This window comes from Urocitellus parryii, chromosome 8 (assembly GCF_045843805.1).
Source record: "Urocitellus parryii isolate mUroPar1 chromosome 8, mUroPar1.hap1, whole genome shotgun sequence".
NCBI lineage: Eukaryota > Metazoa > Chordata > Mammalia > Rodentia > Sciuridae > Urocitellus > Urocitellus parryii.
The window spans coordinates 87,328,356-87,352,302 of record NC_135538.1 but is presented as its reverse complement, the minus strand read 5'-3'; the positions used below and the strand labels follow the sequence as shown (position 1 = coordinate 87,352,302).

The window sequence follows — 23,947 nt, the reverse complement described above, 5'->3', positions numbered from 1 at the left end:
ACACACAGGAGCTGCAGAAGGAAAAACTGTAAGAGCCAATTTCATCATGGTGGGTTCATTCATGGTAATAATGAACAGGTGTCAAGACATGAACCTGTTTTAGAAAAGGAGGATGGAAGTTTTTAAGTGCAAAAGTTGGAAGTTTTTAAGTGCAAAAGCCCCAGTACTGAGGAACTTATGGAATGTTTAATCTTTGGGGGTTGCTGATGTGGAATTTAGGTTATATGGGGGAAAAGGACAAAGAATTCTGAGCCCAGAACACTGGAATGACAACTTCTGTGGAAGCAGATGTGACATTTGTGGAGAATTGCAGAAGTCATTGGAAAATTGCTAATTATAATAATTATTTGAAACATATTATTGACATTATTACAACTTAGCAAATATAGCTATCAGAAGAAAATCAATGTGTGTTTCCATCTGTCAAGTATTTGCTTTTATACTGTTTCTTCAAGTGATTATGAAGCAAAATGTAATCCCTTTTTCTGTTTCTCAGGAACATAGATTTTGCTGTCCTCTTCTGAGGTTAGTTTTGTGATTTTAGACCCCTCTAGTCCATATGTACAATCCTTTAAATTAAGACAGCTGATCTACAATTTAGAGCATATTCAAGACATCTGAAGAGTCATCTGGCCATACTACATTGCCACTGATTGCAGGCAGAAACAGGCCATACTTTAGTTACCATTCATTCTCTGTGGCTTATATTATTTCCAGAGAGACATGAATTTTTGAAATAAATGCCACTAGCCCCAAATTAAATCTACTCCAATTTCTATTAGGATTAAAGTGATGGACTTCCAAGTAATAAACACAATAGAAACAAAGAAGATTAAAAATCTCTGTATTCAGGTATTGAGTACTTAATCTTTTTTGATAAAATTTTAGTGCATTCAACACTTAGGGTCTACCATTCAACATTTTTACATTGTTTGATATAATCCTTTATTGATGGTGTTTAAATGGACAAGGAATGCATTGCTAGCACTTAAAATTGAGATAATACAAATTGGGGGAAGAAAATGAAATGTAAATTATAAAGCATAACTAGCCCTAGATATTGACTGGAAAAACTATTTTGAGTTTCAAATTGGGATCAGAGACTATAGATCAGAGTCAGAATAGTCAGCCTGTAGATTTTTAAACCTTAACTTGGGGGGAAAGTCCCAATGTCTCAAGTATAGAAGAAGTCATAATTGGTTAAACCTTCTACATTATACTTGAGACAGGAGCAAAGGAGTGGGGAAGAGCATATGGAAATCCATGGCTTTATCGTACTGATACTTGACATCTTTAGGAGCATAAACATAAGGACTAAGCAGATATAAGTACTGCCTGAAATAAGGTATCACATGCTGAAAATGGTACCACCTTTTAAAGTGCTATTTATCATAATAATGCTAATAGTATCATTGGTTGAGTATTTGCTGTATGCCTAGCACAGTGTAGATTATCTCTTATCACTGGAACAGCCTGGTGAGATAAGCATGAGAAAGTTCTTCATATGGGATTAAAAGAATTGGGAAGCTAAATTAATACCTGGTAAATTGCAAAAGAATAAGTAACTAAGATGAATAATGTTGGCCCCAAAATAAAAATTCTTATAAGGTTCTCCTTTAGCATTAGGTTGAATTGGAGGTAGGAGGATGAGGATCTTATTTGTATTTACTTGCTTGCAGTTTTTTATAATTTTTTTATTTTTATTTTTTATTTTTTTTTTTTAGTTTAGTTTCTTTGGTTGATTTCATTTTCTGGAAACAGCAAGACTGAGACTGACAAAGGAAGAAGTTAGTTCTGTTGCTTGTTCTTGTCTGTGACAACTGGCATTTCAACAAGATTTTACACAAGGAAATTGTAACAATAGTGAAATATTTAGCAAGGTTTACCAAAATGAAGCTGCTTGTCTTTTGTAAATAAGTCACAACTAATGGTTCGCATATTTAGAATGATTAAGTTGTATGAAGAAAAATATCTATGAAATCATGCCTGTGTATTACGAGTGACCCAATTAGCTTTTCAAAATGACTGGATTAAGACACATGTTGCAATGTAATAATACTGAAGCAGAGTATTAAGTAATTTAAAATACATATGTTATTTTTGTTCTAGGCTATTAGCCAAACCTCATTTTGTACTTTGCTGTTGTATCATGAATATCACGCATATATAAAAGCAAAGAAAATTTTCCTTTTGAAAGACTGTTACTCTTGCAAATGTAATCTTAACATCAACCCAGACAAAACAACAAAGAAGAATTCTTGGATAAAAAGGAAAGATAAAGACTGTAGCCAAAATAATTATGCAAGATGTCTGTAACTTAAATTAAACCAAAGAAAAGGACCATTCCTGTAATTATATTTCAAGAAAAATTTTAAAGTAAAGCAGTAATTTTAATCTCCCTTGAGTTCAAATTTACTTTGCTAGTTCTCATAAAAGAAATCTAACACACAAACGAATTAGGACACATATTTTGTTCTGTCAAAGGGACCTATAGGCAGCATAGACTGCCCAACTTCTAATTTCTGTAAATAATTACATGGCACTAAGAAAAAGTGAAGGCTGAGCCAGAGATTTAGAACCCTCTGCAGGACACCTGAGTCTCCACCACAGCCCAGTGTGAGTCTGTTCTTTGTTTCCACAGAGCATCTGTACAACTACCACAGCATTTTTGCACTTTTTCTTCCTGGCTTCCTTCTGTTGGGTTCTGACTGAGGCGTGGCAGTCATATATGGCTGTAACTGGAAAAATTAGGACACGGCTTATAAGGAAACGATTTTTGTGCCTTGGATGGGGTAAGCATATTACATACCCTTTCGAGCTCTTGTTAAATGCCTTCAAGCTTCTGTACCCTGAAGCAGTACAGTGATTATCCACAGGCTGCCTTGTGTCTGATTTGATATATGACGTAGAAATATATGAGGGCGGTCACATTTGAACATTCATTGGTCATCTGGAATTTAAGAAGGCAACAGTGTCTGCACAGTGTGAAATGAGACCAGAGATGGAAAGTTCTCTGCTAATACTTTCTGAAAATGTAAAATGCCTTAAATTTTCAGGATGTGATTTTTCACTAGCATATTCTCCCCTCCCCAAACTAAGAGTTCTATCCCAAGAAATCTCAAAACAGTTAAAGAATACACCTATTCATGTCATAGACAGAAAGCCATTAAAACAATCAGTGAAATCTCATGTGTAACCAGTGGGGTCCTCAAAAGTATAAATAGAATTGCAAACAGATAGATTTCATTATTTATTTGCCTGTTTTTATTGGGAAAATTTTCTTTTAAGTCGCTTTATGACAGACATCTTGAAGGTTTACACATTTCAGAGGGCCATTTGTAATGAGAGCCTAATTTTAAAAGCTGGTTTTAGAAAAAGCCCAGGAATTTTCTTGTTTGTCTTTGATTAAAAAACCTACACTAAAATAACTGAGGAATCTTAGACCAATAAATAAATAGTGTATAAGAAGTTGAGAATAGGTTAGTGAGATCCTGGGAAATTACCTATTAGTGGGCTTATTAAAATATGAGAATAATTCATACTGAAAAAAGGATTAAAAACAATTAAAGATTATCCCTGGTTTCAGTATGAGTCTATACATGTTTAACAAATGTATCAATACTTGGGACAGGAAGGCAGCTAAGAAAAGCTGAAGGATGTTTTCTACTTAAAATTTCATAAAATTTGTCTAGACTCCATGACAAAGATCATCCAAAGTGAACTTACTATTGATTAAGGGAACATTTTTGTCATTAGTTAGACAAATTGTCATTATTAGAAATGAAGAATGCAAGTAAAAGACCAAAATTCTTAATAAAGAGTGGTGATTTATTTAACATGGTTACTCAAGATCTTGAGGAGAGGGTTGGCAGCAGTTCTCCACATATACAGCTAATATATATGGGTAGCAAAAGTTTACACTGATGGGCAGAATAGTGGCATGTGTGTTTTAGTCTGGACAATGTGACATAATGAATTTTGAAAAGATATATATACAAATTCAAATCATATAAAACAAAGACTATTCATCATTTAGTTATTACTCAAGGGAGATTGTTTTCTAATGAACTTGGTCCAATCAGTCAAAAAGTCAACAAATTACATGCAGAATAAAGGATGTGGAGGGTGGAGATGAGGAGGATACTACATACACAATTTATATTATATATGGAGTCATCAGTATTTGGTCAAAAATGTGATAGGTCCCTCTGAGAGGCTCTCCATAGTTCTTGTCATTATACCTCACAAATGAATGTGATGGCACTAGAGAAGGCTCCCAGAAGAAAGAGAATAGTAAGAAATATGGGAAATGATAGGAAGAAAGAAAACATGAAGAGGAACACAAAAGGATGATTTGGTGATAGGTTTTTAAATCTGAAAGGCAAACATGATGTTCCTGAAAAGAAGGCACAACTGAAACTTAAAAACAAACAAACAAACAAAAACTTTAAATAACATAGATTAGATTGACCTTTATTCATCAAAATAAAGGGGAATTCCTTCATTAAACTTGAATGAGATCATAAGTGATTCACATAAACAACATAAACTAAAATAAATTGTAAAGTCAGAAATGGTGCAGATATGCAGGTAATTAAACTTCTTGTTCCCACATTTTTGTTATTATAAGTAAATTATAAAGAAAATGTTAATTGATAAGGTTTACTTTTTCTATCTTAAGTACAATTTGACATGGATCAATAATATGTGGCCAGATGAATGTTCCACTTCTGTAAAATTCCATCACACCAGATCGTCTAGTTTTTGCCTGTCAGATTTTATAACTATAAATTTCCTTTATAACTGTGTAACCCCCTAGGGAAAAAATAACTTAAAAGATACCCTAAATCTCTGTTATTACTTCCCTTTAAACTTGTGTCAAATGTGGTGGTAACCTAGCAACATCAAGGAAGTGCACCAAGTTGAAATACCAGCTGTCGCTCTCATATTTGGCACTTGAAAGAAAGTTTGTAATGGAAACATACTTTGTGAGGTGATTCATCCAAAGGTAGTTGCTCTAATTTGAATATCTAGAGTTTGACCTGGCTTTACTAGGGCCAGTATGCACAATGGCTATTGCTGAATATGAAGTGTGACATTGCTCTTCTTGCAGGTTTGCCAGCATTAGTAGTGGCCACATCAGTGGGCTTCACCAGGACGAAAGGATATGGCACAGATCACTAGTAAGTCCATCCACAGTGATAAATCATGTTAAAACTAAGTCATCAAATAGGCGCCAGTCGTCTTGAGTGACACTGCTGTGGCTTGTGTTTTGTCATTGAGTTATTAATGAGGAACAATGTGAGCAACAAAAGTTAAGGAAAAAGTACCATGGTACTGTTCAGAATCCTCCTTTAATTTTCTTATTTCTTATAAGACTGGTGTAATTGGCTTTGAAATATTTCAGTATTTACTGTTTATGTTGAAATGCAAATACTTTTTTTTTCAGAAATGGATAAAAGTCATATTTACCTTTTAGAATGTGATTCTGCACTGAACTTCTATCATTTTGATAATGTATATTGTTATTAACCAAGTTTTTTGTGTATTAGTTCAAGTTTTGCTATTGTTTAGGGTCATACATGCTTGATATTATAAATCAGGGAAAGTAAGAGACTCCATGTGAGAAAATACCTGGGCTAAAAGAAGTTAGAAGGGAGAAAAGCAGGTAATAGCCCATCTTATACTTTGAGAGCTAAAATATTCTTTGAGAGAATTTAAAGTTTATATTTGATATTTCAGATTTAAAACAATGCATTTTCATACATTACTGCATCTACTCTCATTTTGAGGAGACAATTGAGAGATGTGGAAATAGTGTGCATCTTATTAAAGGCTTACGTTTTAAAATGTAATGTTCTATTTAACTGCTTTCAGGTTTGAGGTAGGATTCACTGCTAGTTAGGCCAGCTGGTGGGTTTATCTATATTGGGAGGATACCAAGGGACTTCAGTCCACCTGCCAATCCAAAAGAAACTTTCTAAGAGTTTAAATAGCTTATGTAATCAGAGCATTTATTTTTCTTATGCAGTCTATATTGTTGAAAAAATTCTGATAGCATCTATAATACAGCATTGTTTACTATAGCACTATTACTTTTAAATCATTACTTTTTACAATAACATGACTATTTTGGTACTGATGAATTTCTATATTATGAATATGAAAACAAGTGTGATTATAAATGTTATGGTTCCTACTTTCAAGGAGTTATCAATTAAAGCCAAATATAAAATAACAAGTCATGTATTAATTTTAGGACTACAAATTTTCTTCATAGTGATGTAAACCCTAGGAGAAAAAAATAACTTGAAAGGTACAACAGCACTTTAAAAGACAAACTAGGGCTGGGGATGTGGCTCAAGCGGTAGCACGCTCGCCTGGCATGCGTGCAGCCCGGGTTCGATCCTCAGCACCACATACAAAGATGTTGTGTCCACAGAAAACTAAAAAATAAATATTAAAAAAATTCTCTCTCTCTCTCTCTCTCTCTCTCTCTCTCTCTCTCTCTCTCTCCCCTCTTTTTAGAAAAATAAAAATAAAAGACAAACTAAATCTCAGTTTGGAGATTTGCTTACACAAAAATATAGTAGAAATTTGGTGGTAGCCTCAGAGACACCAAATTAAAGTGTTTTTTCAATCTTTTTCTCCAAGTATTTTTTAATATAAAAAAACGGGTATTAGTTGTCTACCTCAAAGTAAGAAGATAAAATTTTATCTTTTTGCTGTTAATGGCAAGGAGCAATAACTAAATTCAGACTTTTAATAAATACACACAAATGGTGAACATATATATTGGTATATGAATTTGTACGTGTATATATGTAACTATTAGATTTAAATTTAAGGTATAAATTATAAATTAAGGTATAAATTATATACAGGTATAAATTGAACAAGGTATAAATTAAGATTTAATTTATATAGAGTAACATTTATCCTATTAAGTGTATAGTTATATATGTTTTAACAAATGCATTTCATGTTACTATCACCACAATCAATATAGTTTTTTATTAGAACAGATGTAGAACAGTTGCTGTATAATGCTACTTTTTGTTATTGTTGCTCTGCTGTGTTGGAAATTGAACCAGGGCCTCATGCATGCAAGGAAGCTTTACCACTGAGCCATATCCCCTGTCCTAATTTCATTTTTGAAGGCAGCTCACCAATTTGTGGATGGAGAAAAAGTAGTGTAAAGGTCAAATGTCAAAAACCAGGTGTGTGAAATTGTGGGCATGGCTCTACATCAGCAGTGTAAAAATAGTCCCTCACACTTTCCTCATGTCTATTTTCCTGGAAAGTGAATGTGCAGATATGTCACCTGCAGAGCCTCCAGGTTTGAGCCCCATGGCCTCTTCATTGCCTTCTGCTGCAAGAGACTGAACATTCAGTCTCTGAGTTCACCCATGTGGGTCCTATCTCTCTCAATGCAAATTGACATCTCTTCATGAATTTAGTCCTTGAAACAAATATAGTTGTACTTATTTTTGTTCAAAAAAAATTATCAATAGTGAGTTTTCTTAGTAGTCTTGGAAACAGTAAAATTAAAAGAATATAGCATACAAATATAGATTATCTATTTCCTGTAATAATGTCTTTTAAACCAGTTTCTCCTGATATCTCAATGGACTCAAGGAAAAAACAGGTAAATAGCACATCTAAGACTCTACAAACATACTGTTCTTGCTTTAAATTATATTTAAAATTTTTTCCATAAGGGAAATAAAATAGCATTTTGTAATTTTTAAGTAATAATCACCTTTATAATGAAAGTAAATGCAGAAATCTCATAAGAGTAATTTGTCTAAAATGTGTAAACTGTTTGAAAGTAAGGCCTTATAACAGAAATTTCTCTTCAGTGAGAGGTCCATATATATATCTCACTTGCAAAAGCTCCAATTGTAGCTTTTTCTTCATCTTCTATGTGTTTTTTTTTTTCTTAATTACAAATCTTTGAAAGGTGTCAGCATAAGTTACTTGTATCATGCTTTTGTGGTCTAATACTTATCACTAATTTCTGTTAGTTTTTCTCTAATGTTATTTCAGCTGCTGGCTTTCTCTTGAAGGAGGGCTGCTGTATGCTTTTGTTGGACCTGCAGCCGCTGTTGTCCTGGTAAACATTGAAAACTACTTATTTACTTTCTTAGCCAGAAGAATTTGGTTCAATTAGAGTGGCAATTTTGATAAAGTATTTGCTGTGTACAAATTTTAATGTTCAATGAACTGTTACTGTGCTTTGAATATCAATTGCTTTCAGTTCTTTAATACTCTAAATATTCATATTTTAAATACTGAAGAATATTAAATTTGGGAGTATGATATTTCTCTTACAGTGATTTTAGACTTGTAAAGAATTTTGAGTTTTAATAAATTCTCACTCTTCAAAATATAGAGCCTCATCATTTATTATCATTTACCTTTTTACTATTCTGTACAGTACATATAGTTATTAATAGGGAGATTGCTTCAAGGCTGTTACTACCAAATATCAAATATATTTCTTAAACTCAATGATACTAATATTTTGGACTGGATATTTCTTTGATGTAGGGTCTGTCTTATGTAATTTAGGATATTTAGCAACATTCCTCTCCTCTACCTTGCACATACCTGTAGCATCCTCTAGTTATGGCAATCAAAACATCTCCAGATATTTCTGATGTTCCCTGGCTCTTAAACATAGAGAAAACTCATTTAGCCAATTGATTCTTTTTGGAATCACAAAATACTTCCTTAATTCATTAATTAATTAATTTTTAATTTTTTATTTTTTGGTACCAGGGATTGAACCTGGTGTGCTCAACCACTGAACCATATACCCAACCTTTTCTATTATTTTTATTGAGATAAAGTCACTTAGGGTCTCACTAAGTTGCTGAGGCTGACTTTGAACTTGCAATCCTCCTGCCCTGGTCTCCTGAGTCACTAGGATTATAGGCATGTACCACTATGCCTAGCCTTAAATCTTTTAATTATGGTAATGTGAAATTCCCTACCAATTTCTCTCTCTCTGAGGTTATTAATTATAAATATTACTTGCCTAGACAATATCTGGATATAAGAAGAGGAAAGAAATTGTCTTCATTAAATACAAAGATTCATATCACAGTACAATTAGAATTCTAGTTGGAAAATTACTGTTTGGCTTGAAAAATTAATTCAAAAAATTGGAAGCTCATGACATTTTTCTTAATAGCTCTGATATTTGAGTTTTTCTTCCTTTCAAGTTTGTTCTCCCTCCTCTAAGCTGTAAGAAGGAGAGGAAATTGTTCGTTCGTGTTTTCCAAGGTGGGGGGGGGCGGGGAGGGAGGGATAAAAACACTCTAGGCATGGTGTTAGAGAAGACCATAGGGAAATCAAAACCATTAGACACATTTTTGTCTGCTGCATTGAATTTTTATTTAATCAATAGAAACATTTCCCTAAGCTACTAGGTTAATATACATATAACCCTAAAATGAAGAAATAAAGAGTATAATTGAAACACCAAAGTAAGGCCTTTGGAGTAGTCATAAATTCCCTCCTGAGTAAGTTGTAAATTAATAGAATCCATGGAATGTACATTTTCTCTTAGTGCAAATAATGAGAAGTACAAAGATGAATAAGTGTTCTCTTGATTAACTGCTAACTTGTCAGTGAAGAGTGACACCTCCTAAGTCCCTACTTAACAGATGTGCTTTGACTCTTCTTTACAACAACAATCTGACAGATTTCAGCTTTATATTCACCATTTGCAATGGCAGAGAGGCCAGGGTTACACTGATATTCTGTTGCTCAGGGATCATGGAGGGTGAGAGGCAAGGAAAACAAAAGGAAAAAAAAATGTATTTTTCCTTGATTACTTTGGTTTCCCCATTGGACAGGTTTCCTTTATCAAGAGGTGTTGATAGGTTAGAAAACCACGGGTGCCTATCATGATATGCTGATGCTACAAACAGATGTTTGTCTGTGCGGCTTTTTACAACCTAACTTGAGAAAGAAAAATTTCTTTTCATTTCAGCTGTCTTAATGCAAAAGGACTTTTAAGTGAGAGTAAGACAGTCTTGGAAAGGAATTGATGAGCAATGCTCACTAGACAGTATTTTAAGAATTGATGCTCTCTGTCCCCTAAAGGTTCTAGAGAGCTGAATAGGCTTTCTCTTGCCTGGAAAAATAGTGCAACAACACTTTTCCCATCCCACAAGAGGGAACAGCTACCTAGTGTGAGGAATGTGGTCATTCTGTATTCCCTGCTTAGCACTCTTGGTTTCCCACAGCTCACCCTAGCCTCATGCCCTGAGATACAAAATCTTTTGGCTCTTAAGTGTAGGGTAAAACTCATTAAGCCAATTGATTTTATATAAGGTTTTTTTTTTCCAAAAATAATGCCAAATTGATACAGTATGGTACCATTTAAAAGTAAGGCAATTGAAGGTTAATTTCCCCAGTGTTAACTGCAAATCATGGGAATTAAAGTACTTAGTGTACTTTAAAATTTACAGTAACACACCACTGTTAAATTGTTCTATATGCCTTTATGCACTTAATAAAAAGGTTTGAGAAGAGCTTAATATCACTACTTTTGTGACTATAGAACTCTACAGTGGTTTTAAATTGATAAAACAAGAGACCGAATTCCCTTCAAAAATTATTGAAAGGTCAACTTTGTTTCTGTTTGACAGGTCAACATGGTGATTGGCATTTTGGTATTTAATAAACTTGTTTCCAGAGATGGGATCCTAGATAAAAAGCTCAAACACAGAGCCGGGTAAGCTGCAATTGGTGGATTTTGAAGGTTCTTTGCCAGTGAATACCATAATCCAATTCCAAATCCTTGTTGACTGCTTTTGATTGTGCCTCAAATTCTGTTCTTGATGTCCCAGTGTGTCTGGTGGATTGTTCCTAACGTTTCTAATGTTCTCTTCTTAAGTAATATGACCAAAAATCTCAAAATGATTTAACAGATTATTAAGAAAGTCTAGGTTTATTTGACTGTGTTGCCAGCTTGTCAGTTAAGAAGATTAATGTTCAGGAAGGCTGGACTTAAAATAGTTTTCCTTAAGTAAGGATTTTCAAAGCCCTTCTACTTTTGCTCACAAAGTACAGGAGGTAAATGGAACACAGTGTCACTATGTGACATGACTGAGCTAGGACAAGCAAACCCAAATAGTACAATAATACTGCATTTTCTTTGATTAATTGTAGATATCAGAAAAAAAGTCTTCACTTAAGAGAATTACCTAGTCAAATGTTATTCTTGTCTTATATTTTCATTCTTTATGACATGATTTTGACCCTAATTTGCTAGCAAGAGCTATTCATAATTTTTCACTTGCACATTTTAACCACTTATAAAATTTAGAAAAGCATCTACCTTAATTTTGCTGTTATTACAGTATCTCCCTATCAAATGACTTAACATTCATATGCAGATTGACAGCACCTTTTCAAGGTTACATCATCACCTCATCATAAACATTTATAGAAACTTGAATGAAATACTAATGCCTTTAATTTTCCCCTTGTGTCTATAAAGTTTATAGTTTTCACCCTTCTGTTAAATGGCATCATCATTGAAAACTTGTCTATGTAATAGTTTGTTTTTTAAATAATTTAGGGTACTATTTAATAGTGACAGTATTTGATGGGCTCCTGATGAGAGCTTTAAATCCTTTGGGTTTTACAATCTATGCAATGATTTATAAGGTAAGATAGACCAAGTATCTAAACTAGTAAACAGCCAACTCTAATGGCTTTCAATATAAAATTTTAATGTTATTCATATGGAACATTGGAACTGCAGTGGAATAATAAAAACATCATTGGAGTTCCTTCTCGAGGGAGGGTCACTTCTCAGAGATAATTGCACTACAGATTAGTCCCATGGCATCCTTAAATAGAAAGGTTTCTACTTAGTATAGATACTTGGACATGAACCTTTCACAAGATTATTGTTGTTAATCTGTCACATATGGTTGAAATTTAAGTCCAGTTTAATCATATAAGAATAAATTGATCATACCAACTACTGGGTATAGAAACTCAGCTCTGCTATGATGGTATAAACTTAAATAATTTAAACAAAATAGTTGGGGTTGGTTTAAGTGCTTAGAATAAGGCTTCGAATCAAAACCATATTCAATATTCAGTTCTGCAATTTGCTAGCTCTGTGTGTGTCTGTCTTTGGGCATGTTACTTCATCTTTTTGCATGTAGCTCGGTCTCCTCATCTGTTCAATGGGAACAATAGCTTTTGCCTCATAAAGCATATGGAATATAATGTGTATAAACTATTCATTAGAGGATTTGACAAATAAGAAAAATTACTCAACAGTGGCTATTTCTCCTTTCACAATGAAATGAGGAAGTGAAAGTGGATGTATGTTTTCAAAACTCCCTGACTATCAACCAGAGGTCTATGATTTCATCATTCATATAGTGAGGTCAGAAAAAGATGAGATAAAATGAGTACAATGCTGAGGATTTATTAGATTATTAGTCAGTATTTATGTTCTCATTTAATTACCACAGTATTTATGTTCTCATTTAATGTAATGCCTAGTTTGTTTCACTTAGCTCTTTGTAAGAGATAATATAAGTTTAGAAGGAATGACAACCTTGTTGTATTATGCATTCAGAAAAAATCCATATCAATCTACAAATTAACTATGACCATTATAATCTTAAAGCCTCTAATTCTAAAAATTTTCTTGGACGTCACGTATGTCTTATGGGCAAAACTGAGTGAGGATCTTCTGGTTCAAAGGACGCTGCTAGAGACAAAGAAGCGTTGGTAACATACATGACCAGAGTAGAATGCTGATTAATGTCCAAAGTCAGAAAGAGCTATCAAATTAATGACTAAGTTTTAAAAAAAATTCTTAAATATAAAATGCTATTTTGGCATAAGTAAATATGGATTAAAATTTGTTCTATATTCCAAAGTATGATTAAAGGTAAACTTAACAAGAAATGGGTGTAAAAGCAGTTAGGACAATAATAAAGACTTGAGTGAAAAACAAATAATTACAACTAACTTAAAGAAATGTTGACTAGAACCTAACTGACTTAATAATTGACTTCCATAATTGTAAAAATTGTCTTTTTCAGGTTGTTTGAATATACAAAAATATCAAACATATCTTTTGAAACTGTGTTGTTATTTAAAATTGAAGATAGGACCCAGACATTCCTTCTTCCATGTTTTTCTAATACTTTTTCTCTTTTCTTATTTTTTATAATCACTTCTTATTAAACAACAAAGTATATAGTTTGTACTCAATAAGTATTTATAAAAGGATGTGTGAGAAAATGTTTAATAAATAATACAATAGCTTGACAAGTTTTATAATACCCCAAACATATTAAATATTTCTAATGCCTAAAATATATTTACCAAGGTAGGGATTATTATGAATTTACAATATACTTCATATATAAAATGATAATTGGAAAGAACGAGAGTAAGAAAAAGTCCTGCGTGTCTTTTTATAATATCTTAAACAGAAAGTGTACTTTTCTGTATTTTTCTACAGTAGAACTTTCTGTGTCATCTACCTAAACTTAGGAAGTTAATTAGCAGAATACTTAAGAAATTTCATGAGATTTTTCCAAATGGAGATGGAGGGGAAATTTTCTTTTTAGGTAACCTGTTAGAGTATTAAAATAAACAAATCAAATTAAAAAATTTCCTAAATAAAATATTAAATAAAATTAGGAAGGGAATTAGAACCTGTACATTTCAAGACCCATAGTAATAATAGGAACTGGCAGACTCTTTGGAAGAGGAGTAGTAAAGCAACTGTATTCCTGCCCTGGTGCCCTGGTTACACTGGAATGTATGGGCAGTTCAACTCCTTTTTTTTATATTACTAATTGAATGTTTTATTTTATAAATGCATAATTTCCATTGTAACAAAGAAAAAAGATTCTATTTTTCATTGAAGCTACTTGATCTACCATATAGACTATGTGTTCTTCATATTACATCAGTTCTGTAAAGTAATGTAAACTAGGAAAAAATCATTACATTTCCTAAGGTAATTTACCATTCATCTATTCCATTCACATCTAATAAGATAATATCAAAGCTGTCCAAAAAATTAGCATCCAGCACAGTTTTTAACAGTTTGCTACAAGTCAGCCTCAAATAAAGACAAATAAGCATACTGAATACTAGTTTCAATTTGTAATCAGGAAAGCCAGTGCTTAGGTTAAATCACAGTTTTTCAGGGCTAAAATACTTGCTGTATTGGGTACTTGAGATTATTTTTTAAAAAATCACTTTTGACTTTTTAGTCTTGGTTTAGAACCCAGAGCAAAATGTCTTTAAATTGAGAAATAGCCACATCCATGTTAGAAGCACAAACATCAAATAACTCATCCTCTGTAATAACAAAAACAATAAGGGTGTAATCCATGCCTTTGAAATATCAATATCATCAAATTTAAGATGATTAAAGAAGCTCAATGTATATCTAGAGCAGTGGTGCTCATTTTTGCTCATTCACTGGTATAATATATGGACTTTCAAGAAAAACAGGTGCATGAGTTTCCTCAAATTAGTCTTTGGGGATGGGGCCAAAGACTAATTTGAGGGAACTGCTGTATGCAACCACTGGGTTAACACCAATCTAGGTGCTCCTTTGGGTGCAGTTTCAAGCTCACTGAACCATTTGTAAACTAAACTAGACAGATTATCTCTTATATATTATTTGAGAAGTTTAGGTACATGTGACTGATTTGGGTACATATGCCTTGGGTTGACTCAGTGAAGCAAGAGATGAGTGATTTAGATGTGTAATTTAGTATCATATTCCCTTACCCCAACTCTGAGGTTTTTTTTTTTTAATTTCCTCATGAGATCTGCTGATCAAGCTATATTTTTCATATTTATTATCTAATCTAAGGGCTATCCACAAATGAGTATACTTATTTAAAAGAAATTTGACATTCCAAACTATAAGTATCTTAACATTTTCTCTCTTCTGCCCCTTGAGATGCTTACAATTTGGAATTTCTGGTTTCTTTTAAATAATTATATATTTAAATAATTATATATATATATATATATATATATATATATATATATATGCAACTCTACTATAAATTATTTAAAAACCCACAGGGCAGGCATATTTTAGACATAGGCACCACATTGGAATAGACTTAAAGAAGTACACCACACAAAAAAAATTCAAGGTGTTTTGGATTTCTATTCAAGGAATTTTTATTTGTTTTTTTTAAGAAATTTATGTTCTAATAAACATTATTTTTCAAGGGATGCTTTTCTTAAGCAAAATGCATGTCAAATTTTCTATGTAGTATAATTTTGTTTCTGTGATGTAGTAAATGGAATCTGAATTTACATATGAAGTCTCCTAGACCAGAATAGACCATTTAAATGCTATGATATTGGAACCTATAATAAATGTTCAGAAAGAAAATTTTGAACTTCAGATATATTAAATGTATTTTATTAAAAAAGAAAACTACCATTCTTTTTATTATCAACTAATGTTTCATCAAGTTTCATCAGCCCCTATATTCAGATCATCCTAAAATATGGATAGTACATTGATGCTACAGGAAATCTCAAAGAACAAAGTTGTTGAGACAAAAACTTTCTTCTACAATTGAAGACTCCTAACATACATATTATGTGCTATATATATGTATTATTTCTATATGTAATGCATGCTCCTATGTGGGCTTCTGAGGTTAATGTCTCAGGGGGCTTTAATTGATAAGTGTGCCTTTTGCAAACAACAATGAAAGTCCTTGAAGCTAGGAGTCCTCACATGTTTGAGTACCAGAGGTCTGAATAAAGGGTTTTGCTATATGTCTACACAAGCACATGCTTATGTTTATCTCAGTGTTGGCCAATTTTGATCTGTTTATCTCAGTGTTGGGCAATTTTGATAGGGCTATTTATGGTGTAAATGATGAAAATATGCTTTGCATGCAAGAAAGGCCCAAATTGTTAAGAGGTAAATGTTACAAAGATAAATTGTAGTAAAAATGCGTCTTTAAAACAATATAGAGCTTTCATCTTCGATAAGTATACTTTTCTGTATGAAATCATATTTAAAGCTTACTTGCAGCAGCAACTTTTTTTGGTGACAATTCAATATTTTGTTCTTTTTGTGGGTGTTCTGTTTGTTTGCAGTCAGATGAGTGAGCCTCATAGCGGTTTGACGCTCAAATGTGCCAAGTGTGGAGTAGTTTCAACAACAGCTTTGTCAGCCACCACCGCCAGTAACGCCATGTTAGTCCCAATCATTTACATCTTCTTGTTACAAATCTTTACAGTGCATGTGAGAAAATGCTATGATGAAAAATAAAATAGTGTTTGCTAATACTTAAATATTTGTAATTGGCAACTACCTTTATAACTATGTGGGATAGTGTATAAAAGAATAAATAAAACTCTCAAATGTTATCTGCTTTGTGGTTTCCAAATTAATAGTCTTGGTGCCACATATAAGAATGCCATGTTGAACGGGGGTTTGGTTATGGCCTGGGGCATGACATGCAGCTACGTAATGTTGCTTTCTTTGTCTCCCAACAGGGCCTCTCTTTGGAGCTCTTGTGTGGTGTTGCCCCTTCTAGCTCTGACATGGATGTCTGCAGTTCTGGCCATGACAGATAAACGCTCCATATTGTTTCAAATACTTTTTGCTGTGTTTGATTCATTGCAAGGCTTTGTTATAGTCATGGTCCACTGCATTCTTCGGCGAGAGGTGAGAAATGTGATTCTTGTGCAAGAGATGAGTGATAATTGAAAGATATATGCTAAAAAGTATAATCTTTTATTATAATATATTGATTTTCAGATTGAAGCTGGTCTTACCACATTATCTTAAGCAATGGGGATTTCTTAAGAGTCAAAGCTGGAGAGAAGCTTTAAGGAATAGTTCAGGAGGGCCCCTGGCACTCTAAAATGTGTGGGTCTGTGCTAAAGAACTCACAGCCAGAGGTACCAAGAACCAGGGAGAGAAGATTCAAGAGATGCTATGTGGAATGAGATAGATCTGTTAGAGAAACTGGTACATGAGAGGGAAGGTGGCTTATGGTTGATTGGCAGTGTTCATAAATAAATAATACACTGATATCTCATGCTTCTACATACAACACATTCTCATTTCTCATATTAACTAAATTTATTTTTACTATAAAATGTTGAAGATTACTGGGTAGTTCTTTTGTCTCTAAATTGTGGTTAAAGTTAATAAAGATTAATGATTTTGATATGGATGTTTATGTTCAGAAAATACAAAAGAATGTACCTAGTGGGGCATGATAGGCAATAATTATTTGTTCCTAGAATTGTAGACCTACAATCATAGCATTTCTCTGCATCATGGCTGAAGTTTCTTGTCAGCAGTGAGGGAAGAAGTTATTCTTCATGAGTAGAGACACTGACACCAAATCCACCCAGGACAGTGAAAGATTGCAGACTTGAGTTGATTAGGAATAAAATGTTGTTTTCCAACCAGGGTGAAAATTATTCTGAATGCTTTCAAGCACTGACACAGTATTTACAAGGTTTATGAGTCATTTTAGCATTTTACTCTGGAGATGAGTGGTGACTGAAGAACACATTGACACGGTGCCATGCTAGTGATTCTGAGAAAATGGTCTACTCTGTCATTTTGCATTATTTGGCTTGTTTGAGAAGTTTATTATGATGTGCACCTTGCAAAGAGATAACTGTGCATGTGAGTACACACCACATAGTTTGTACAATGAGGTGTGAAGGCAACCAAAGGCTTTAACCTGATTTACCAGGTGGGGAGAACAATATTTCTGTACTATTTCAGGAAGATACAGATGTCAGCAATATACCCACAGGTGTATTCTAAAGCCATTTTGTGAGAAAAAAAAACAAAGAAAACAGATGAAGTATGAGTTTATCCTGCAAGGGGAGAGGCTCTTTCATCATTTGGAAATTCTGAAATAATTTACAGACCTTACTTACAGACCTGAGTACTCTCATCACAAATTTAGAATGTCAGCATTAAAATCTTCCAAATATTGAGCTACGTGCCAAAGGAGTAAAAACTAAAATAAAGTTCAATGATAATTTAGGTCGTGGTCTTTTCTAATTACAACTTCTGTATTAATATTATCTCTATTTAAGTAACAGACTTATGCTAAATAAATAGACACATAATTCATTTTTAATGGACAATTAAGGATGAACTGTTACAGGCTTTAAGTGAGGAGCATGACATGCCTATATGCAATTTTCAGATGGCATTAATACCTTAGGTATTAAGGAGGAGGAATGTACCCCATCTTTAAATAAGCTTCCTTTTGCTTCATAAATACGATTTCTAGATAGTCTTAGGAGATAATCAAAATATGCAGATTTTAAGTGACAGACATTATGATGGCTTATTATCAAGTTTTTGCTGCTTACATGAAGAAAAATATTTGGCACAAAACTCCTTCATTTCCATCAGAACTTTTCCATACTTCCTAATTATACTATTAACTGTCAAAAACATGATTTAAGGGCAATTAAATCAAATCATAAAATTAATGTCTCTGCTGAAGTAGATATCTGTAAATACATGTTTTATTCATTAATGGGGAATAAAAATATAGATATCATCTCTGTTATTGTTGCATTTTTAAAGATTAGTTCAAATTGAATAATTTTTGTAGCTGATAAATTAGTAGCATAATGTCATAACACTCTTTAATTCCAACATTGAAATGACACATCTTTTTTTCTTTTATTGAACTTGAAAGATACCTTGTAACACTGCTATACATGAACAGATTTCAGTTGTAGGGAAAGTGTCCTTCAGAATTCTTAAGAGGAATTTCATTACTGAAAATGAAAAGATTTTTGTTTAAAAGAATTTCACATACCCATGGAACTTATCACAGGAGGCCTCTTTGCATCCCAGAGGTACCTTTTGACCCACTACATGTGTACTGCCTGGCACTAGCAATAAGTCTATCTGGTAATATTTCTGGTTACTAGCGTTGACCATAGCCTAAGAAACAGAAGCCTCTTCCATGTCCCCTGTGTCTCCAGTGACATGTTATGAAATAGTAAGTCCATTAAAATACACCAAAGCAATTGGAATAGGTAGATGCCTATAAAATATGGGTCAAAATTAACTATTCTCAATCATCTTGATAATCTACAGGAGACCCTAAGAATACCATTTCATCTCTAGTGCTTTTTCACTTTAAGAGATTTTCTTCACAATATCACAATTAATTCATATGGATTTTTCTTTCTTAAAATATATAAGCAATGTAAGAAAATACTACTTTCTGATTTAGGCACTAGAGTCATATAGACATATTTCTACGTATTTCGGACACACTCTAACATAATTTGGTCCTTTTTAGTCTTTAATGGTTGTTTCAATATGAATTCAAGAGGCTGTACCTATATTTGCTTGTGGACTCTTTCTGAGGAGGAGGTTGGAAGAAAGCCTTGTAGTTAAAGAAGAAACACTGAAATCATAACATTTTTAATGTGCTGTGTATGGAGCCAAATTTATTTGAAATGTTCCCTTGCTTTTAGTGGGTCCAATTTTAAAACTAAAATAATTTCTAATCAGGAAAGAAGAGAGAAAGGATCACACTGGCACTGCCAACTCAATTATATTCCACTTATTCTTTTTAAAAGCAATTTGAATATTTGCATAGCTGTTTGTTCTGATCTCCAGACATGACATCTTAACACTTAAATTCCATGAAATTTTTCTCCTTAAAATGCAGTTTCTTATTCTGGAATACCTTTTGAATTGCTTTAGTAAATCCCTCTGAAAAACAAGAGAAAGCCAAAAAAGGAAAAAGGAATTTAAAATTTTTGAGCCATCTGATTTATCACAACATACTACTTTTAGCAACAAAACTAGATCTTAAGGCTAATATGTATAGTTAATAAGATGTATTGCATGTATCATTATTTGTTGATTAGAATTCATTTGGATTAAGCAAATAATCGCATATACTATTTACTATTCTCCACATTGCTATGGAAATTGAGACTACACAAGAGTTATGAAACCTTTGAAATAGTTACTGTTGCTAGGAAACCACTTTCTTGGTGCCTGCACGTTCTTCTCATCTCTGTCTCTGGCTGTGCCTGGCTCTAAGACAATCTTACAGCTTGATGTCAGAGGGGGAAAATAACAAGATTGTGATACAAAATAAGCTACAATAAAACCCTTTCACTAAATGGAAAGAAAAAAGCAAAGTGCTTAAATGGATAATTTTTTTGTGTCAGGGTGTGAGGATCCTGTGGCTGTTCTGTAGCATCAGTAATAGGGCCAAGCTTCTCTTTTCTTTTTCCCAAGCACTGGCAGGAGGTCTAAGCTGCACCAGATGAGGTCCCAAAACCTTCATCCAAACCTGTGAAGCGATTTTGTAGCAAAATTCTTAAAATAAACATGAACTGTTCTCTCTTGACTCTCTTTCTGCCTCTCTTTTTCTTCTTCCTTAACCCTTCCACCCACCTTTTGATTTTTTAATTGTTTACCAATTTCCCATTCACTCTTATTATTTCCAAAAGAGTACAGATGAAATTATTTATAAGCACATGATAGTGAATGTATAAAATGCAAGCATACTTGCTTATCAAATCTAAAATCAACATTCTCCCAAAGTAGCACAGTGGTAGAGTACTTGTCTAGGATGTGCAAGGCCCTGAGTTCAATCCCTAATATCGAAAGGAAGGAAGGAAGGAAGGAAGGAAGGAAGGAAGGAAGGAAGGAAGGAAGGAAGGAAGGAAGGAAGGAAGGAAGGAAAGGGAAGGGAAGGAGGGAGGAAGGGAGGAAGGATGAACGAACAGATGGACGAACACAGTGATGAAGTAAATAGTAATTTGGAAAGAATCCATGTTGCATGTAATATACTTCAGATGGAGGGTTATGTGGCCCTCAGAGCCTGACCACTCACAGGGAGATTAGGTGTGATTCAGTGTAAAAAGGCGGTTTTGTGCCCTTCCTTAATGAGGAGTGGGGCAGTGATTTCAGTTGGTCTTTGAAGACAAAGGAGTGGGTAATAGAGACTTCAGAATTTAATTGGGCCCTGAGGGGAAAAAAAATGAGGTTGGAGAATTAAGGAGGAGGTTTCCATTAGAAGAAAATGGACAGAGGTTACTAGGCTTATAGTTTTTGTGAAATGGAGCCTATGGTAAATGATAGGGCATCTGAGTCTTCTCTGGGACCACATGAAGCACATGGAAGTATAAAGCAAATGATGTAATTTGGACACTGGAGTCATTTTTTCCCCCAAAATAGCTATGCCTGAACACCAGATAATACTGATGACTTGAAGACAGAATTTTTAAGTCATTTTTTAGAGCTTCCTAGTTAGTAGCATTCAGTGGCCTTGATAAGAGGTTACTCCAAGTGGTGTCATGAAGAGAGTTAAATAGACTTTGGAGAGTTAATAAGTGGCCTAGAGGGCAGAAGGTCAGGGTACTGATCTTAACATTTTTAACCTGCTCAGAAGAGAATTGTGTGTGTCCAAGAACTTAAGAAAGCTTAGAGTGGGTTAGTAAGAGCTTTTTCTTTGTCAGGTTGATTTGAAAGTAAAAAAAAAAAAAAAAATTTAAAGTTTTTTGTAGTTTTGTTTTCAATAAAATAGGATGCATGCTTTAAAGTGGGAGAATGATTAGAGGTATCAAAGTAAACCTGGATATTGTCAGAATAGGGAGTGGGAGCACAAAGATGGCCTTTCAACAGTAACATGAATATGACATAAAGTGGGACAATATACTATTAATCTACTAAACCATTTCCCAGAAATCTCTACCTTCACCCACTAGTCAGCCTATTTCATTGGCAGGAGAAGATAAGTCCTACCTTCCCCCAGATTAGGCTTTCATGATTTATCATAATTGTAATTACATCATGAATATTGGCATCAGTCTTAATCTTCTAGTGTGGTTCTCCAAGTTCACTCAGAGGCTTACGAGGTTAACAAGAGCATGAAATCAGATGAGCAAGATGGCATCAGTGAACAAGCCCAGACATGGAGAGGTCATACCAGAGATGGAAAACCCTGGCATGCCTGCCTGTAGTGTCCACCCATGGCTTGGTTTAAGCCTGAATCTTTCTCCCAGAGCCTCCCATTACCCTCTCAGCTGTTTCCACTCTGGGCAGCAGCACGGTGTTTCTCTCTGTGGTGGGAAGTGGCACCTGAGTACAGGCATGCAGATGGGCAAATCCTGCCACCCTCTCCTTTAAGATCCAGATCCTACTTGGCAAGATTTTTACTCCAGTAACAGGAAATTCAATGTTTTGAATAAAGGAATAAAATGAAAACTTATCACATTACCTCTTATTTTTTTAATGTTTTATCTAACTCCTAAAAGGTAGAAGATTACAGAACAGCAGCTTAATTTCTGTTCATTTGGAAACAATTGTTCTGGTTCTTTCTTTCTTTTAATCTATCCTGTTCTTTGTTCAGTGAGTCATAACAGTGGAGGCAAAGTGGTGCCTTGGAATGAAGTCCAACTTTCAAGTCAAGTGACCTGGTTTCATTGTCATCTCTGCCACTTATTGTTATGATCTTGAGCACGTTAGTTAAGCTTCCTAAGTTTGAGGGCCTTTGGCTATACACTGGGATAACACCTGCCTCAAAGAGGGTGGCACAAGGCTCAAAGGAAGTGCAACCTGTGAAGGCACAAGGTCCTGGAGTCTAGAGTCTCATTTCCCTTTTCTTCCTTTCATGTTTGCAGGCCAAGGAAAGGCTACTGTAATTTCCCAGATCATCTGTTTGAAATATTCAAAGTTTTCAACCCAATAAACTGATAACAAAAAGTACTTTGAAACTAAAAAGTTGCAACAAGTTTAAATGCTAAGTGATATATCCTTTAGGATTCCAATAAATAATCATTAGGACTGAAACTTGAGACTGCAGTTCATATTTATCCTTTATTATACAGCAAATGGCATCTTCTTCTTTTTTTCTCTTTTGTTATGAGAAAAGTCCAGTAATATTTTAATGATGCAAAGTCATTCATGCTCTTTATGTTAACTGACATCATGCATATGAAATGGAGGACAATTTATTCATGTAATGATTGAATTATGTGAAAAGCAATACAATTAGAAAGAATTGAGCCATTTATTTAAGTATGAACATTAGAAACAATAGTAGACATGAGATTCAGAAAAAATATACTACATTAAAAATGTTCCTCACCCCCAGGGAAACAATCTTAAAAACAATATCAAATAATTATAAGAATAAAACCAGTTTAAATTATTTTCTGGAATAAGAAGTCAAGAAGAGTAGCTTGAGGTAAAACTGCCTTTTAAAAAGGTGAAGCTTTTGAGTCTGAGCAGCTCGGTAGCTAAATACAGAGCCCATTTCAAGCTGTGCATTCTTTCCTGCGAGGTTTCTCTAAATTGCAACGCTGCCAAACAGTGTTTGGTGCTCTTCCCCAGCAATCTCTAAATCTGGCACCGACTTTCACAGTGACACTCTGCCAGCTGCCTTTCGGAGTGAGCACCAATGGAGAAGCTCCCAGCTTGCTTCTGCTGAGAAAAACTGAATCTCTCTCCCACAGGGAGAGAGACGGGGCTACACCCCTGCAAACCCCTTTGAACTGGTGTCTCATCCAGGAATCCATCCCCAACAAGAAAGGTTTACAGCTTTCATCGTTTTTTTTTAGAGTAGACCCCCAGCTGGAGCCAGTCAGAACAACTTTGGTGGGGAACAGTTGGATGTGTTCAACAGACGACCTTGATAACTTACTGTTTTCACCTCATCTGATTTTTGAAGATGTCTCTTGACATTCTTTTCTTCATTTCACAGCATGCCATCAGATTTCCTTAAAAGTGTCCTACATTTTCAAAGGTAGTTAGATATCTGTTTCTTACTATACTCCTAGATATTTAACCCTCTGCCTGATCACCAATTAAGGTCAAAGACCTATTGCAGAATATTATAAGAAGAAATCTTAAAATCTAAATATTAAC

At 34.0% G+C, this 23,947-nt stretch overlaps 1 protein-coding gene across 1 annotated transcript in view; it reads left to right on the top strand.

The window, feature by feature from the left end:
• The window catches only part of Adgrb3 (adhesion G protein-coupled receptor B3), a 671,006-nt gene that overhangs the window by 610,813 nt on the left and 36,246 nt on the right, over window positions 1-23,947 (top strand). Inside the window, exons 20-25 of the mRNA XM_026391342.2 lie at window positions 2,642-2,792; window positions 5,114-5,183; window positions 8,050-8,116; window positions 10,665-10,750; window positions 16,150-16,248; window positions 16,552-16,723. Of these exons, the coding sequence (XP_026247127.1) occupies window positions 2,642-2,792; window positions 5,114-5,183; window positions 8,050-8,116; window positions 10,665-10,750; window positions 16,150-16,248; window positions 16,552-16,723 (645 nt within the window). The remainder of the gene's footprint in view (window positions 1-2,641; window positions 2,793-5,113; window positions 5,184-8,049; window positions 8,117-10,664; window positions 10,751-16,149; window positions 16,249-16,551; window positions 16,724-23,947) is intronic.